Source organism: Pezoporus occidentalis, unplaced genomic scaffold (genome assembly GCF_034315485.1).
Source record: "Pezoporus occidentalis ecotype Australia unplaced genomic scaffold, CSIRO_AGI_Poc_V1 ctg50, whole genome shotgun sequence".
In the NCBI taxonomy this organism is placed as follows: Eukaryota; Metazoa; Chordata; class Aves; order Psittaciformes; family Psittacidae; genus Pezoporus; species Pezoporus occidentalis.
In genome coordinates, this window is record NW_026915836.1 from 4,034,941 (window position 1) to 4,051,964 (window position 17,024).

The 17,024-nt window shown below is 44.3% G+C and overlaps 1 protein-coding gene across 1 annotated transcript in view; it reads right to left on the minus strand.

The window, feature by feature from the left end:
• Positions 1 to 20: 20 nt before the first annotated feature.
• Positions 21 to 17,024, minus strand: part of PPP2R5A (protein phosphatase 2 regulatory subunit B'alpha) — a 46,802-nt gene continuing 29,798 nt past the window's right edge. The window contains exons 4-13 of the mRNA XM_062637101.1: positions 16,635 to 16,727; positions 14,153 to 14,283; positions 13,989 to 14,048; positions 12,637 to 12,745; positions 10,133 to 10,186; positions 5,552 to 5,602; positions 4,609 to 4,728; positions 4,398 to 4,525; positions 2,193 to 2,294; positions 21 to 1,245 (exon numbers count right to left, since the gene is read on the minus strand). Coding sequence (XP_062493085.1) covers positions 1,113 to 1,245; positions 2,193 to 2,294; positions 4,398 to 4,525; positions 4,609 to 4,728; positions 5,552 to 5,602; positions 10,133 to 10,186; positions 12,637 to 12,745; positions 13,989 to 14,048; positions 14,153 to 14,283; positions 16,635 to 16,727 — 981 coding nt within the window. The 3' untranslated portion in view covers positions 21 to 1,112. The remainder of the gene's footprint in view (positions 1,246 to 2,192; positions 2,295 to 4,397; positions 4,526 to 4,608; positions 4,729 to 5,551; positions 5,603 to 10,132; positions 10,187 to 12,636; positions 12,746 to 13,988; positions 14,049 to 14,152; positions 14,284 to 16,634; positions 16,728 to 17,024) is intronic.

Here is a 17,024-nt window from a genome sequence, read left to right on the forward strand (position 1 = left end):
ATATGATGTACAGCACTAAATACAAACATAAAGACTTTATTGAATGCTGCTCAATTCCCCAAAGGTCTTTCATTACAAAAGTTTTCCACACAACTGCAATTGAAGAGATTGGAATGGTACTCTGATAAAAGATGTGAAAAATACTTGATCAAGTAAACAGACAAGACTTCTATTGTCAGCTTTCCACTGGGAAGAAACAGACTGCATTTTCTTGAAAGAACACAAGGAACTGTTCATTGACATCCTTCCCTCCCTCCTTACTAAAGACGGAATTAATAGTCCCAATTTTGGTCTCATTCTTCAGTCCATGAGATGTTAAACCTAATGCAGAGCCCATCCCAGAGCACCACTCCGCCAGGCATCCTCGGGCTGATGAGGAGCATCATTGATGGGCTCTAGGGGAAGCTCCATCCTCAGCTGTAGCAGGAGGAAATGTCTAAGTAGCCCAGGGCCAGGAGGCAGCAAAACCAGGGTGGAGGCACTCACGAATGGGGAGCTTAGACACACAGAGCACTGAACCTGGTGTAGTTGACCTTCCCTCCTTACATTGCCTCATTCTAACATGAGCATTGGATAAATCTGGATCCAAATCCCGTCAGGACTGCAAGGACAGCGCTGTATCCCAGCTCCTGCTGCCAGGGGCACATACCGAGTATCTCGAGTTACTGGTAACGTACCTTGGTTTTATTTGAGAAAATACAGCACAACTAGAAGCCTTTCCTATTGTCTTAACCAAAGTATGCAGTGATGTGAAAAGCACATAGAAAACAAGGAAAAATGTGTACAGAGCAAACTCTACCACCTATGTGCAACACAATCAGAAATTCAAGTCATAATTCTCACCACTCCCGGAAGAATTTCACTCATTAAAGGATGCTAATTCAGGCCTAGGAAACGCTGGAGGTGACAGGATACCGATAATCAGACAGGTTTACAATATGCTGTGGTACGACATCACTTAACTGCTGTATTGAAACTCAGATCTTTACGTTTGCCAGAGGGAAATAAAAGTGGCTGCTGCTGTTATACTGATGAGGTTTCTCTTGCAAATCCTTACGTATCTCAAAAGGGTACAAAAGTGTGTGTCTGCCGAGCAGGGGCGCCCGGCTCTGTTACTTGGCACTTGTGCTGTGTGCGTTGAGCACGGTGTGGGAGCTGTTCTGCTTCTCTGCCATCGCCTTCTTCAGCTTTAACTCCTCCAGCTTTCTCCAAAGCTCTTCACGTTCCAACTCTTTCTTTTTCTCTCTGCAAAGAGCAAGGGATCAGTTTCAGATGTGTCTGAAGTGCGATGTGGAGACACAGCTACTTAAACCCCAAGATTCACATCTCATAGAATGGTTTGGGTTGGAAAGGACCTTAACACCATCCAGTTGCAACCCTCACCCTTGACCATGTCTACTAAGGCTCTATCCAACGTGGCCTTGAACACTGCCAGGGATGGGGAAGCCGCAGCTTCTCTGGGCATCCTGTGCCAGCGCCTCAGCACCCTCACAGCGAAGAGCTTCAGCCTTAGATCTAACCTGAACTTGCCCTGTTTCAGTTTGAACCCATCACCCCTTGTCCTATCGCTACAGTCCCTGATGAAGAGTCCCTCTCCAGCATCCCTGTAGGCCCATAATTCCTCCTGGTTTTCTCCAAAGCTATTTTTAGTGGCAATTACTGTTTCCTCTGTTAAAAAATGAGTGCATGAACTGTAACTGTTAGTGGCAAAACTCTAACTTTGCTCCAGCAAACCCACCGAACTGCTGTAGTGTGGCTCTGCGCAGACGACTGCAAGCCTAAGGAGGTTCTTTACATCCAAACAAATGAAGGGACTACACATATTTGGGGGAGAGAAGCACAGCTACTGCCAGGACACAGAGCATGCTGCCCCAGCTGGCCTAGGACACCCTGCACCCCACCTCCCTACTCCAACAGCAGGTCACCAGGGTGAGGGAGAAATCTGAGCTATGAAGTATTCTCCAGCTCAGCTGTTCTCAGCCAAACCCCACCAAGAGCAGCAGACCCAGCACTAGGCAGCCCCTAACAGCCAGGCCTGGTTTGACCCCTTAGGAGAGGGTGGGCTCCATAAGCTGAGCCCTGCCTGCTGCAACCTCCCACTGCTGGGCAGCTCCACATCAGAACTGCCCCAGGCACACCACGTAAGCTCTGTTTCTTTTCATCGACACATGTTTGGAAGCGCTGGTCGATACCTTTGTCTTTCTGCCTTGTACGAGCTTGTGAGTTCATCGAAAAGCTTGCCATTCATTTCCATCAGGGTTTTCAGCACGTTGTACACCAGTGCCACAATGGTTCTGCAACACAAGGAACATGACCGTGAGGACACAAGATGTGCTTCGGTGAACAAGTGCTCAGTTTCCGGAAGATTCCACTGAAAGATGAGTGAATTTGCGACACAAAATCCTCAACCATCACTTCCTCGGGAAATTAACAAGTTGCACATTTAAACACGCTCTGTTTAACCTTAAAATCCCAATTCTTGTCATTGCACAGGGTGTAATTACCAGTGCTGCGGCTGCACTATGAAGCCATTCACTTAGGTTCACATTTAAACCGGGTTTTGACAACTGTTTGATAGGATTTGAGTAAGGAAATATGAGAGTCCAGAAAAATCGAACTCCTCCTGGCTCACAGCGCCAGGCCTGGGCAGAGGGACCACAGGCGCGTGCTTTCACACAGTCACTGAAAGGGCTTCTGGGAGCAGGGAGCTCTGCTAATGCAGACTCCGTTCAGGAACCAAATGGAGACCATTGGATACCAGTTCCCAGTAAAGGACCTTCCTTTCCTTAAGGAGCTTGAGCAATAGTGGCTGTGTCCTGCATGGCTGTCCCTGTTTCCACCTTGGGCATTAATCTTCTCGTGTGAAAGCATTTGTATTTCAGTAAATTATCTCCACTATGGTGGTGGTTATCTCCTATAAACCCACTCAGTTACACAGAGATGCAAAACCAGCAAATAGCAATGAAGAAGGCGCCCAGCATTAAGCTTAACACTGATGAAAAGAGACGAGAGTCTTCCCGTCTTTTCCCTCGCCAGCAGTTCACCAGCACTCAGCAGCATTGAGTGCAAGGCTGTGGAGCAGGGAAGTCTTGAGAAACGAGAGAAAGAACCACCTAAGGAAGCAGCCAGAGGTCCAGGTTTGCTTTTACCATGCTCTCTGTCCACTGTGGCACTATGAAATCTCCCAGCTGCACATCAGAGGCCTTACCCTCATTCAGAGCACACCTCTGCACTGAGCCCAGCCACACACCCAGCTTTGAACACTGGCTTTCATATGGTTTGAAGACAAAACTTACTCAGGGTGTTGGCTTTCTCAGAGGAAAAGCGTGGTTTTGAGCCAGTAGCTAAGGCTGTATCAGACAGACAGACAGGAGCATGTTTCTCTGCCCTCCAAAACAGATTAAGCCCCAAACTTTCTTCCCCAAACTTCCTCATCCTCAACATACACAATGATCCTGGGTCTCCCACTTCCTTCATGCAGAGCAGCTTCCATCTGCAGTCAGGAAAAGAGGGACATCCTTCACATTTGTTGAGATCGCAAGTATTATCAATGCTCCAAGAACTCGTTTATATTCAGGCCTGGCTGACACATGTGCAGCTACACACATCACCTGCACAGATCCAGAATGACTTCAGAGCCTCCAAGGGCTTAAAGCAGGGCACCAGATTCACTCTGGAGTTCCAGGACTACCTGCCTACCCCGGCTTTTGAGCTTCGTATGAGCTTTATGGGTTCAGATGACCTTTGTACGAGCTTTACCTCCTGCAAATGGACTTGCAGCTCAATGCAGGATGCTGGACAGGAGCAAACTTGCTCTTTAGTATTTCAGTGGGATTACTGCTTCTTTCAAACATGATATAAAATCACTAGTATTTAACTTCTGCCATTAAATGTAAGGTGAAGCAGTCACTCCTTTCTCACTAGCACCCTTCATAGTGGTAGGCATTGCTCTTCTCTGAGTGTATCCTGCCCCCTGCTTATCCCACTGGCCAGCAATAACTTCTTATGGAGATGCTGACAGGAGTTTGTTGAGCTGAAGTAGGAAAGGACAGCAAAGTATAAATACAGCAGAAGCATCCTTTGGAGATGATACTGGTCTAAGTAATAGTAATAGTAATAGTAATTTGCATTTTTCATTAAGGTGTAAGACTAAATGTGATGACAGGATGAAGAGCAGCATCCCATTTCCTCTTACTTTCCCAGTAAATTCCAGGTCTCCATCATAACATTGCAGAAGAGCGAAGACATGCTATTGCCAAAATCATTTAGCACCCATCATCTCGGTGAGCTCACCTGATTTAAGTCAAAACAAAGTCCTATTTACAAGCTTCTCAGCTAAACCTGACCCAGCAGCCAACCGATTTATGGTACCATAGCTGGACTTAAACATTACGTACGGATTCCAATGTTCTTTGGAAATCTTGTACAAACTGCCAAACATAATGGGTAGGATTTTATCAATGTTCTCCTCGATCAGGCTGAGGATATATTCATTATTCCAGAAGTACAAAGCTCTTTCCGCAACCTGAAACACAAAGTTTAGGGGTCAGCAGCCACAAAAGGTGAGTTACTGCAAGTTCTTCTTTTGCTTTTAATAGTCTTTTTTACCTGAAAATGGGAACTTGACACACACTTGGATATTTGCTTAAATAAAGGCTCTTCTATCTTTTTGAACTGTGTCGGTTCTATTACATCTAAGATTTCTTCAATTTCACCTAAAAACATGACCTGTTGGTATAAAAGAAAGACATCAAAAAGCATGAGAGTGTTTTATACCACCTCTGTCAACAGAACCAAGCCAAACAGCTCATACATCAGCTCAGGAATCCTGCCAAGAATGCTGCAACCGTGTGTGTCAGACAGCCACGGGCAGCATTTGATGTCTTCAAGCCTGGCTGCAGGGATTTCTGTCACCAGAGCTCTCCAAATGGGCTTAGGAAGTGAGAAATAGTTCATTCCAGGTTTAAATTACAACCAGCACTAGGCTGGGTGCCACAGGAGACTTTATGAACCCTCACATGACGAGGGACAATGGCATTAAGGGACCCTGCTCTTAAAGAGCTGTTGGGGGGTGGGATCTGGTGGCATCAATCAAACTCCTGATCTTCAAGCTCATCTTGACTACATAGAAGAAAACAGAAAAGAAGAATTTCCCAACAGCACTAAAAGCTGTGTTTGTACTATGGAAAAAGAACATGCATTCTTCACTGGACACCTGCCATCTCAAGTCCTGCATCAGTGTCACATTGCAAGTGACTACCTCCAACCTGCTCTTTACCTAGTAAGAGACTTCTCACATCAAAATACTTTCCCTATAGGGTATCTTTGTTAGAGTACAACCAATAATATGGTTTAATGTGGTAACGCCACACTAAGAACAGACATACAAAAAGCATGCACCGAGTTAACATGACAGCATCTCAAGAAGCTCCAGGAAGTGCAAGACTGCTGCAGGGTCCCCCTGGGAAGCAGGGCAGAGGTACCTGCCCCTGCCCCGCTGCCCTGCACAACACAGCAGGCACCACACCACCAGAAACGAGACAAAACCAACCTCTTTCTGACTGCACGTTTTTGGCCAAAATTTGAGCAGTCCTCTGATGACCTACATTAAAAACACAGACAAGTTAAAGCAGAACAAGTTTGTATCACATACTGGAGAAGATTTAAACGGAACAGAAAAAAAAAAAAAAAAAAATCACTCCAAAAGAGTTTGGTTTTCCTCTTTTCTTTACCCAGAGGTTGAATGAAAACTGAATACCGGTAAATGTAGCTCCACTGGAAACAAATACTGTGCTGCCTCATTTCATATTCATCAGGTGTAGGTTATCAGGGTAATTCAGACCCTGATCGCTTCACAGGTCCTTGATTATCTGGTCACACTCCATGCCCTTAGGCTGCAGCACCTCCCACATGGAGACAGGCTGAGAACATTGGGGCTGTTCAGCCTGGAGAAGAGAAGCTGCGTGGAGACCTCAGAGCAGCTTCCAGTGTCTGAAGGGGGCCTATAGGGATGCTGGAGAGGGACTCTTCATCAGGGACCGTAGCGATAGGACAAGGGGTGATGGCTTCAAACTGAAACAGGGCAAGTTCAGGTTGGATCTAAAGCAGAAGCTCTTCCCTGTGAGGATGCTGAGGCGCTGGCAGAGGGTGCCCAGAGAAGCTGTGGCTGCCCCATCCCTGGCAGTGTTCAAGGCCAGGTTGGACAGAGCCTTGGGTAACGTGGTCTAGGGTGCCTGTGGCAAGGAGTTGGAACTGGGTGACCTTTAAAGTCCTTTCCAACCCAAACCATTCTATGATTCTACACATATTGACAGGATCCTGGTAACACTGGATTAAAAAAAAAAACCATGAATTTAACTCTCCTGTAGCTAGATTTCCCATGGTATCTTTTGTCTTTACTTGTCTATGCTTTGGGGAACCCCTGTCTTGGCATCAAGGCTTGAAGCCTGAGCACAAGCGGTATATGGTGACTGCACTGCAGGGGAGCCATTGGTCTCCATCACTTCCTCTGCTCTTCCGGAATGGGAAATAGGAAGGACTGAAAACTCACTAGATGTGAACTTGCAGGGAAAACAGATTTCAGTATCTACGCTGGAAACTATCTTACACAAGACGGGAAGAAAACCTTTAGGATGCTGAATTAGAAAGTACAGCCCCAAGAAGAGCAGGGGGGAGCACAACAAACAGAGGCTGGGGGCCTGTCTCCTAGAAACAAACATCTGACGTGGTATCTGAACGACAAAATTAATGCTGGCTAAAAAAAGCACTGTAACTGTATGCTTCGGAAGCAGAAACATTCTCAGAGCCTTAGAAGTGTTCATCGGAGGCAAGGACATCTCTTTCTGTGATACAACACCCAATCGATCGCACCCAGCCAGAAAACTTCAACTATTAGAACGCTGCAGCACCTCCCGTATGCAGACGGGCTGAGAACACTGGGGCCCTTCAGCCTGGAGAAGAGAAGCTGCGTGGAGACCTCAGAGCAGCTTCCAGTGTCCGAAGGGGGCCTATAGGGATGCTGGAGAGGGACTCTTCATCAGGGACCGCAGCGACAGGACAAGGGGTGATGGGTTCAAACTGAAAGAGGGCAAGTTCAGGTTAGAGATAAGGCAGAAGCTCTTCCCTGTGAGGGTGCTGGTTTTTGCCATGTTGATGTTTTTCCCCAGCTCCCAGCTGTTCTATTCACAACTCAGGGTACTGCCAAGGTGGCTTTCCAGAGATGAGCCTGGATCAGGCAGTTCTACCCAGCTGGCTGAATGGTGCAGGCAGCTGCAATGCCAACACCAGTGCCTGAAGCAGGAGCAATCAGCCCCAAGGGTGACAGCTCTGCCTTTGTCTGTGAAGGGGAGGAGAAATGTGAAGCTCCCCCATTTCACTGCCATCACCTGATGGGGCAAGCCTTCACTCATTCACTTCTATAAATGAATCACATTTGTTTCTCTGGAGTCATGACCTGAAGCAGTCTATGCAAATCCACTTGGAATCTAGGGCCATTGCACCGTTGGTTAGCTGGTAACAGAACGACTCTGGGATATATGATTGAGATCTTGTGTTTTCAAGAACAAAGCCCAACATTTACAGGTATCGTAGCTCATTCTGCCAGCACCCCACCCTTTACAATGAAAGCAAGCCAAAAAACTTCAGACAAGCGCGTTTGCCAAAGCAAAGCTGTGAGAAGCCACCAAACACCCCATTTGGAACATGAATTTACTGCTCTTGAAAGCATAAAGCTGAGCCCACTGGAAGAGTCCAGTCTCCAGCACTTGTTATTGTAAGAGTGCTGAATATACTTTGCTACAGAGACTCATACTCTCAATAATGTGATCAGAATATAAGAGGGCAGACCTCAACAAGATACGTACTCCTTGCTCCTAAGAGAAGGCATCAGCTTCCAGCTTGACTATGCTATATATTAAAAGGCTTATATATGCTCATTTACGTTCAAAGATTGTATTCAAAGGAACATTCCACATGAATGTGGAGCTGAGATCTTGCTGCTCATACTATGCAGAACTCCTAAGTTTAATGTTCTTTCCTGAGCTCACAAAGTGACTTACATCAGTAGGCACTGCCTAGAAACCTGATGTACAAGAACCACGTGGTTAGCCCGATTCCTTCAATGTAAAGGCCATTGCACTGAGCAGGGTTAGGTAACTCTTCCTGTCAAAGAAAGGGAGCTTGCTTCTCTGCAAACATCAGGATTGACCTAAGGCAGCCTCCCATAGCTACAAGAGCGTGCACCAAATGTCCTCTAAATTGACCCAGAGTGACAATCCATGCCAGAAAAATAACAGGAAGGTACTTGTGAAGGCAGCCTCTGATGGGCTCCTTAAAATATCCCTTGACCTAAAGTCAAAGAAAAACTTCCAGATGCTCTCTCATCAGCTGCCCCAAGATGTAACATTGCCTTTTCAAGCACTGCAGAAAGTCTGAGCTTTGCTTTCTTATCTGACCAACTTCTATTCCTTTATAAAGCGCCAGTTCTGCTCAGAGTAATGGCCAAAGCAAGCACAGGCAGTGACTCTGCAGTGAGTTAACCTTCCCTGGTCTGAATTTATCTTTACTGATCAAGAGGCAGCCATAACCATCTGTATCATCCAGATGGAGCCTCAGATTTGCGCCATGGCACTCCTGCTTCAAAAGCACTGCCTTCTTCACTGTCAAATGGGCTTGGAACCTGCACCACAGCTCTGTGAATTCGGATCATTTAATTCAATTTCACAGGTCTCCATGTAATACTGCCCATTTTCTGCTCACATGTCAGCTGTCAAGATGCCTGGGTGGTTTGCTCACTTGGCTTAAGGAATAAGGCTCACACAATTCCCTTCTCCTTGCCCTATCCAACAAATGAAGCTTATTGACCAGTGTAGCTGGCAACACCGCAGTGCAGAGGGAAAGAAAGTGCTTCAAGGAGACAAGGCACATTTACAGCCAGGTCAGCCACCTTCCATCACCTACAGAGCAACTTTTCTGATGAGGAACACCAATCCTTAATACATGCAGGGATAGGAAAAGGGGAAGCCACTTTAAACTGAAAGAGGGTGGATTTAGATTAGATCTAAGGCAGAAGCTCTTCCCTGTGAGGGTGCTGAGGTGCTGTGGCTGCCCCATCCCTGCCAGTGTTCAAGGCCAGGCTGGACACAAGGGCTTGGAGCAACCTGCTCTAGTGGAAGGTGTCCCTGACCATGGCAGGGGTTGCAACTGGATGACCCTTAAGGTCCTTTCCAACCCAAACCATTAATGGATGGTTAATGGATGTGGAGAAAACAAGCTTTCACTGCAATGCCAGTGAAGATCCACACTGTTCCCACCGAGCTGTTCATCTTCTTTTTCTTATGCTGAAAAGCGTAAGCTTTTCATTTTCCTGTTACAAAAAGGGATTTAAATATCAACTTATCAAAGGATTTAAACATCAGCATACCCCTAGATGGAAAGGTTTCCAAGTGCCCAACTAAATCCAGTTTCTATTGTGGCTGGTCTGACATCAGCCCTTGTCCCCAGAGCTGCTGCACTGCCCCGAACCTGTGCTCTTCTTTGCAGACATTGCCAAAGACCCAGCACAAAGAAGTGCTGCAAACCCCTTTGAGCTGAGCTGTCAGTGTGGATCACAGAGATTCAGCCTGGCAAGAGCCTGAAGCACCGGTACAGCTGCTGAGAGGCACCCCGGGAACTGAAGGGACAGCACAGGAACATTCAGAAATCAGAGTCCTTCCTGCCTAAATGAAGTGCTGTTTTTCTTTCCAACTTTTATTTTGGGATTGTTTGTTCCCTAAAATATTTCAGCTTCACGCAGTGGCTGCGCACAAGCCACCAGCACCAAGAATACTGGGATTCTAGTTGTTACCAGGAGGGAAGACAAGTTGTTACAGGCTTTCTCATACAAGGTGATCTGCATGATAGCAGTGGCTTGAATGTCGAGTTACATTTGTGCCTTATCTTGGTCACAGGTTGAGAGGTAACTGCCCTTTCAAACCCTGTTCTAGAGTAAAAACACACCCCCCACACCCCCCCCAAACAGCTCTGGCTCACGAAGGCAGCACAGACAGCATTGCTCTGCAACTGCAGCAACTTACACTGCAATATTTAGGTGAAAGTAAAAACAGAAACCCATCCAACTCAATAGCACACTTACAGGCTCTGTTAAAGTTGTATCTTTTTCCAGGAACTGTACAACACAATAGGCGAGCTGGAATGGAAGGCAGATGAGTAGTTAGTTTAAACAGACACTGTTTAGACACTGCAGCATAACTAAATATCACAGCTTATAATGGAAGCACTTAAGATCGGGGCAAAAGGGGACCCAACCCAAACCCCACCACACAGTCAGTTTGAGTTCTTCCAAACTAAACAGAACAGCAATTAAAGCAGCAAGATATACAGGCCTGCTCTATCTTACTAAAGCTTTCTGCATACCAAAACCCTTCCTTTTTTTTTCCCCTCCCTCCCCCCATCCTGGAAGAGAATCACTTTGAAGCTTGACAGACATTTCCCCAACTCAAATCCAGTATCCAGACAGACTTTCTCTCAATGTATTATGTTAAATATCTATAGTAAGATACATTTCCTGTATTAACATTGCAAAACTGTAATTTCAAACATCTATACCAAGATTAAAAAAAGGTGGTATTTTCAGTCAAAAAAAGGAAGTTTTATAACAGGTCTGACTGAACACACATTGCTCGACGTCTAGACACATCCAGCACACAACAGCTGGCAGTGAGATTACAGGCAATAGCACTGGAAGGTGTTGCACGGCCACAAGAGATGAGGCAGCCAAACAGCCTATCCTGAGCAATGGCCAGCAGCAAACACTCATGAAGAGTGTCTGAAGGAGGGGAAGCAAAATGTCATCAAGTTCCCAGCACCCTCTCCCAGCCTCTGGTGAGTCCTGTCCAGGAAAGCCTTCTTAGGCCAAAGTGTGATACTGGGTTATCCAATTCTTGTTTAGTTACTCAGCACATAGTCAAGTAACTAACCAACCATACCTCTGCCCATTACACAAACCGTACACGGACCCCATCACTGAAGTAGCTACAATGCCAGATTCCGTTAAGACCGAGTTTAAGAAGTCACAATCTTTTTCATCTCACAGTATGAAGCAAAGACAAAGGTTATGGACATGTACTACCTACACTGACATTGCTATACTTAGGATGCTTGAATTCAAGCGTCACCTCTCTCTTTTTTTCCTCTGTCATCCCAAAGCTGATAACTGCAATTCTGTAATTACAATTCTATAATTACAGCAGGTCTAACTTACTTCTGTTACCCTTAGGCTAAGGATGCATACGTGTAGCTTCAACAAATAATAAATGTCACACTTTAATCTCATAAAATCCCACTCCATGTATTATGCAGTAATGCTCTATTGTTCACAGACACAAAGACTCAAGCTTAATTCAGCTTTAAGGCTTTAACTTTTGAGAATAGGCTAAACCTGTACTGTACAAAGCAATCAGACCACCCCTGCCTGCAAAGCTGATGTGATGCTGGTCTCCACCTCCAGGATAATACAAACCCAGAAAACACTCAGTGCTGAAACTGCATGGGGCAATATTGCTGTATGACAGCAGGGGGGCATAGGCTGGTCAGCAAACCAAATGCTACTTTGGGTACATTCGGTACAGCTGAATTAACAGGACTCTTTCAGGTAGCGATGAACGTAACGTGATGTTAAACACGCCACAGCAAAGAGGCCAGCTTGCTGCGCCGATCTGCCAGTGAGAGGACCTTTGGCAAGCCACTGGTCCCTTCCTTAACACTGATTCATTCAATGGAGCAGCCTACTGCACAGCAATAAGCCACAAAGACAAGTGATTTAATTAACTTAAAACTTTATAGGAGAATCAGGAATTAACTTGAGCTCTGACTCAATCCTGTTTGTAACTCTACAGTCATAATGACTTGCTTTAATTAGGAACTCATTTCCTTATATCATTGGCCTATAAGGAGCTGTATTAGTGAGTTAAGTTAACAAAGCAAGTTTTTAATTAGCCACAGCAGAACTGCAAGTCTGCATCAAATGCATTCAATACTCAAGTGCCATATGTCTGGAAAGGACACAGGTTATTCCTCAAATAAAAAGCTGAATCTCTGTGCAAGTATAAGAATGGGGCAAATGAACTGCAGCATTCTGACAGTGTGTCAGGACCTACATAATTCCTAGCTGGATTGATCCAGAGAGCTATTAGCCATCTCTGCCATTTATATCCAACATTCTCCTCCCCTCCCTGTCACTGGTATGGCTTTAGAAATACAAAAGCACTTCTTAAGTACATACCTGGCCATCCTCGAGGTTCCTTTATGCACAGCATTCAGGTTACATAAAGGAATTGATAACAGCACAAGGTCCTGAGATTAAATGAAGCTTAAAGTGTGACGAGACAAGCCAGCAAAAAAGCTTCTCACTTCAGTTGACGTGACTTTGACTCACCGTTACATTCTTTCACTCTTAATACGTGATAAATATTATCTCAAAAGTAACATTTAGACATAAGATCTGTAAGATTATTTTTAAGAGTGACCAAATTTGCAGATATTTTGGGGTATTGACAGAACAACACATTCAGATTTCCTTAATTTCAAATGCAAATACAACCCCCCCCCCCCCCCCCATAATAATAGGCAAAAGCTTACCTGTGCATGGAACAAAGCTAATCCCTTTGCAGTATGCATGGGAATCAGAACTTTCATAAGGAACTGTTTGTGTTCTGCTTTCAGTGGCAGTGCAAAGCCATTGATAATACTGAAAACAGGAATAAGCAGGGTTTATTTTTTATGAAAACCTATTTTTCCCAGCAAGTCAAGAATTTATGTCAATTCAAGAGATGCCCCATTTCTGATTCCATTTCTAAACCCAGCTATTTTGAAGCCATGAAACAGCTCTACATATGCATAACCTTTAAAGTGTTGGTATCATGGGAGTTCAGACTTTTAGTAGGAATACCCAAGAACCACAGCAGGAGTCAAATAATGCACGTTAGATGAGCTGAAGCATTTTGACTGGGACCTTGACTAAGTAAAACCATCCACAGTAAGCCTTGCTGTCTTAACTGTAAAGCTGAGACAGATGCATGAGGAAGCTGATCCATTCCACCCACAACCACAAGCCACTTGCAGAGAAAGAGATGCTGTGGCATATGGTTTGGAACTATTTTAACAGTGCAGTTTGAGGCTATTGAACAGCCCTCCCCTCCAAAAACAACATTCAAAAGTTCTCACTGATTCAGTAATCTCCTTTCTAAGAGTTGAGCAAAAATTCTTCAGGAAGAGGTTGGGGTTTCTCTTCCCCCTACATCTGAGATAAATCTGAGAAAACAAGGGCTTTCCTGTCATTTGCTTTTCATGACAATTTGTTCCACAACAAACTGGTTGGGTTTTGGTTGGATTTGTTTCACAATGGCTGGATTTTCAGTTAGACCAGTAATAAAGTTTTCTACTGTAAAATGTGTGTACCAGTTCTGGAAACACAGTAAAATATTACCATAAAAACCTTCAAAGTTAAAGATTTGTATTAGTGAAATAATGTCAAAAGAAGATAACTCAACCCCCCACCCCCAGCACTTATAAGGCTTTCCTGAAGAGAATTTAAAGAAAACCAGCCTGCTGAAGATTAAAGCATTTCACTCAGCATGAGGACAAAAGTTAACATTCATTTTTGGAATCCAGGAACAAGGGGAGTTGGAACTGGATGATGTTAAGGTCCTTTCCAACCCTAACTATTCTCTCATTCTATATAGAGGACAAGGAAGAGTAGGTATTCCTGACAAACAAGGAGCCTTACAGTCATCTGTAAAACTTGCACCAAACCAGAGTAACTTACACTCTATACCTTCATTTGATATTCACATGGTAACCCAGATGCAGTATCAGACCAGTGACTGCACTTCACTGCTCATTACTGTAGTACTCCTCTTCCCCTCCATTCCCAAAACAAGAAAGCAGAAGCAAACACCCACAACGATTTGTATTTGTCAGATCAAACTTACCTTCCTAATATCTCAAGGAGTTCAGCAACACCATTGAAATGCTCTGTTTCGTATATAAACCTGTTACAAAAAGAGACATCAAAATAGAGGATCAGAGATCCCAAAGAAACCATAAAGGCAAGATACAACATTCCTCAACCTGGTCACACACACGCAGAGCGTACCTGAGGAAAATGTTGTTGATCTGTTTCCTGATGAATGCTCTCAAACCGAGGAATTTCCCGTAGATTCGATGAAGAACTGTCTTTAGGAAATCACGTTCTCGTGGGTCTTCACTATCAAAGAGCTCCAACAACTTGAAATATGAAACTGAGATTTATTACTTCTGAAGGACTTCAATTTTGTTATGTTAGAACCAATTCAAGTATTAACTTTCATTTGCAAGTTGGCATTAGAAGAATCAGTTTAACCTAAAATCGTTTTTAGGTCAATATTGTATCTTCAAAAGTAGATTTTTAATAAAGCTGCTCATTAAAAAAGAAAGAAACCACCAGCTTCATTCCCTTCAGAAGCCGGTATACAACAGACAAAGCAATTCCAACAACTATTACACTATCAAAAGGAAAATTAAGAATGAGATTATCAGACTTTAGGGTAAGTGGTTTACACTTAAGTGAACCAAGTCTGTGGTACTGCTCATCTCAAAACACTACTTGTCTTGAAGGCTAAGCAAAACCATTCCCATAAGAGAAATGTAACAATTAATAATTTAATATGGAGGGGGTCATAAAAGAAGCATAAGATCCATAACTATTAACCAATTCTCTGTTCACACAGACTAAATGCCACAAGCAGCTAAGAAGATCTCCCACCCGTTGTTTTCTTGTAGAAAGTCTGCCAAGGAATGACCATACCCACTCGAAGACATCAAAAGATATTCCCAACCCACTACAGACCATTATTGTAGTGATTTCATTTCCCCTGTGGATCCGAGTAAGAGCATGTTCAGAAACACTACCTGCACTATCTCAAGCAGTCCTCAGCCTCTGCTCAGTGTGGGTCTGGGGGCTCAGGTATGCCTACAGCAAGCAGCAGGAGGGACTGGGAACAGCTGTTCAGGAACTTCGTTCAGGCTCATTTTTATATTTAGAAGGAATTTCTCAAGGTCACTACTACACTTCTCCCCCCCCCCCCATATCTATAGATAGATAGATAGCTCAGTTCACTGCATTGTCTGTCTCGTACTATACAGAAAGATCAAGTGAAAGGTCAGGAATTAAAACACTGCAATGGGGCTTTTAAGAGCAACACGTCAATATTGGATACGCACAGCCGAAAGTTCAGCAGCTTCAGGCCTAAGTTTTTGTGGGGAAGTTGAACAAAATAGAGAAGAAGGTAACACTTCTAACCAAAAACAGTAAGACCAAACAAGTGGAAATTAAATGCAGCCACTGAAGGAGGGGAGGGAAAGCGCCCATCTATGTTTTTACTCTTCATTGCTGTGCTGGCCTGCCAGCACTCACTGGAGGTACTGAGCTTTTCCTTAACAAACAAGTATTTTGACTTGGTAAAAGAAAATCCCCACTGAGTAACCCTGGACAAAAGTTGTTATGGTATTCTACAGCCCAATTCCCTGAGAAGTTGTATTTAATATGAAATCTCACTTCACTTTCTAGCTTGTAATGACTTTGCAAGGTAAAGCATGATTTTCCTGTGTGCTTTCTTCCTTGCTTCTTCTCTAGTTAACACACAATATTAAAGAGAATGACACCATCTAATCACAAGTTAGCAGATGTTGGAACACATTTCATGTCCAATAAGTGTACATGAAGTTTTCCCATGATAAATCTATGACAAAACAAACATAAAAGCACTACAAAAATTCAATTAGCACATTGATGATTTGACTGGAAGTTACAAATCATTAAGAACACAACCTGTGTCTACGAATTACAACTACCTTCCATTGCAAAGCACTAAGGTTGATAGTTGAAGACAAAGTGTTTCTGAAGCCAGTAATTAGATCTCGTCTGTGTGGTACGATGTGCTGTTTATGTGGTGCTTGGCAGAAACCACTGCTGGAATAACTAAAATTTAACCCTGTGTCAATGTGAAAGTTCCACTTCTTAAGGACATGTCATAAGGACACAGAGCTGTTGCAGCAAGTCCAGAGGAGGCCACGAGGATGCTCAGGGGCTGCAGCACCTCCCATATGGAGACAGGCTGAGAATATTGCTGCTGTTCAGCCTGGGGAAGAGAAGCTGCATGGAGACCTCAGAGCAGCTTCCAGTGTCTGAAGGGGGCTACAAGGATGCTGGAGAGGGACTCTTCATCAGGGACTGCAGCAACAGAACAAGGGGTGATGGGTTCATACGGAAACAGGGCAAGTTCAGGTCAGATCTAAGGCAGAAGTTCTTCCCTGTGAAGGTGCTGAGGCGCTGGCACAGGCTGCCCAGAGAAGTTGTGGCTGCCCCATCCCTGGCAGTGTTCAAGGCCAGGTCGGACAAGGCCTCGGGAGACACAGTCTTGTGTGAGGCATCCCTGCCCATGGCAGGGGTTGGAACTGGATGCTCTTAAAGTCCTTCCCAACCCAAACCATTCTATGATTGTACAATTCTAATATTCTCCTTGTCTGTACAGTCCATCTGGTAAGTTAAGCTGGAGAGGTGATCTTTAACTCTGGGGGTGAGAAAACTCTGTGCTTACCTGCTGTACAAACTTCTGGTCAATATACCGCTTTGCAATGCTAGGCTGAAAATCCGGGCTCTCCAAAAACCTCAGGAAGAATTCATACACCAACTATAAACATCAAAATGAAGAGTCTCAAGTTAGGAAGTGCACAGTAACACAGACCTCAGGCCCACCACCACAGAGTCAGTGGGGCTATTCACATGCTTAAAAGGTCCAAAGGGAAACCGAAGCCTGACACATCACTGCTTAATCACAGCCTTTACTGGAATTGATTGAAACAGTTACAGTAAGTAGCAAGAACACTAATTCCCAGAAGAATCAAAGTTTAGTAAATAAGTGACTGAAAATATCACTATTAGACAAAAAGCAAGTTTAGCTATTCCACAGTTATTTCATATTCCATAA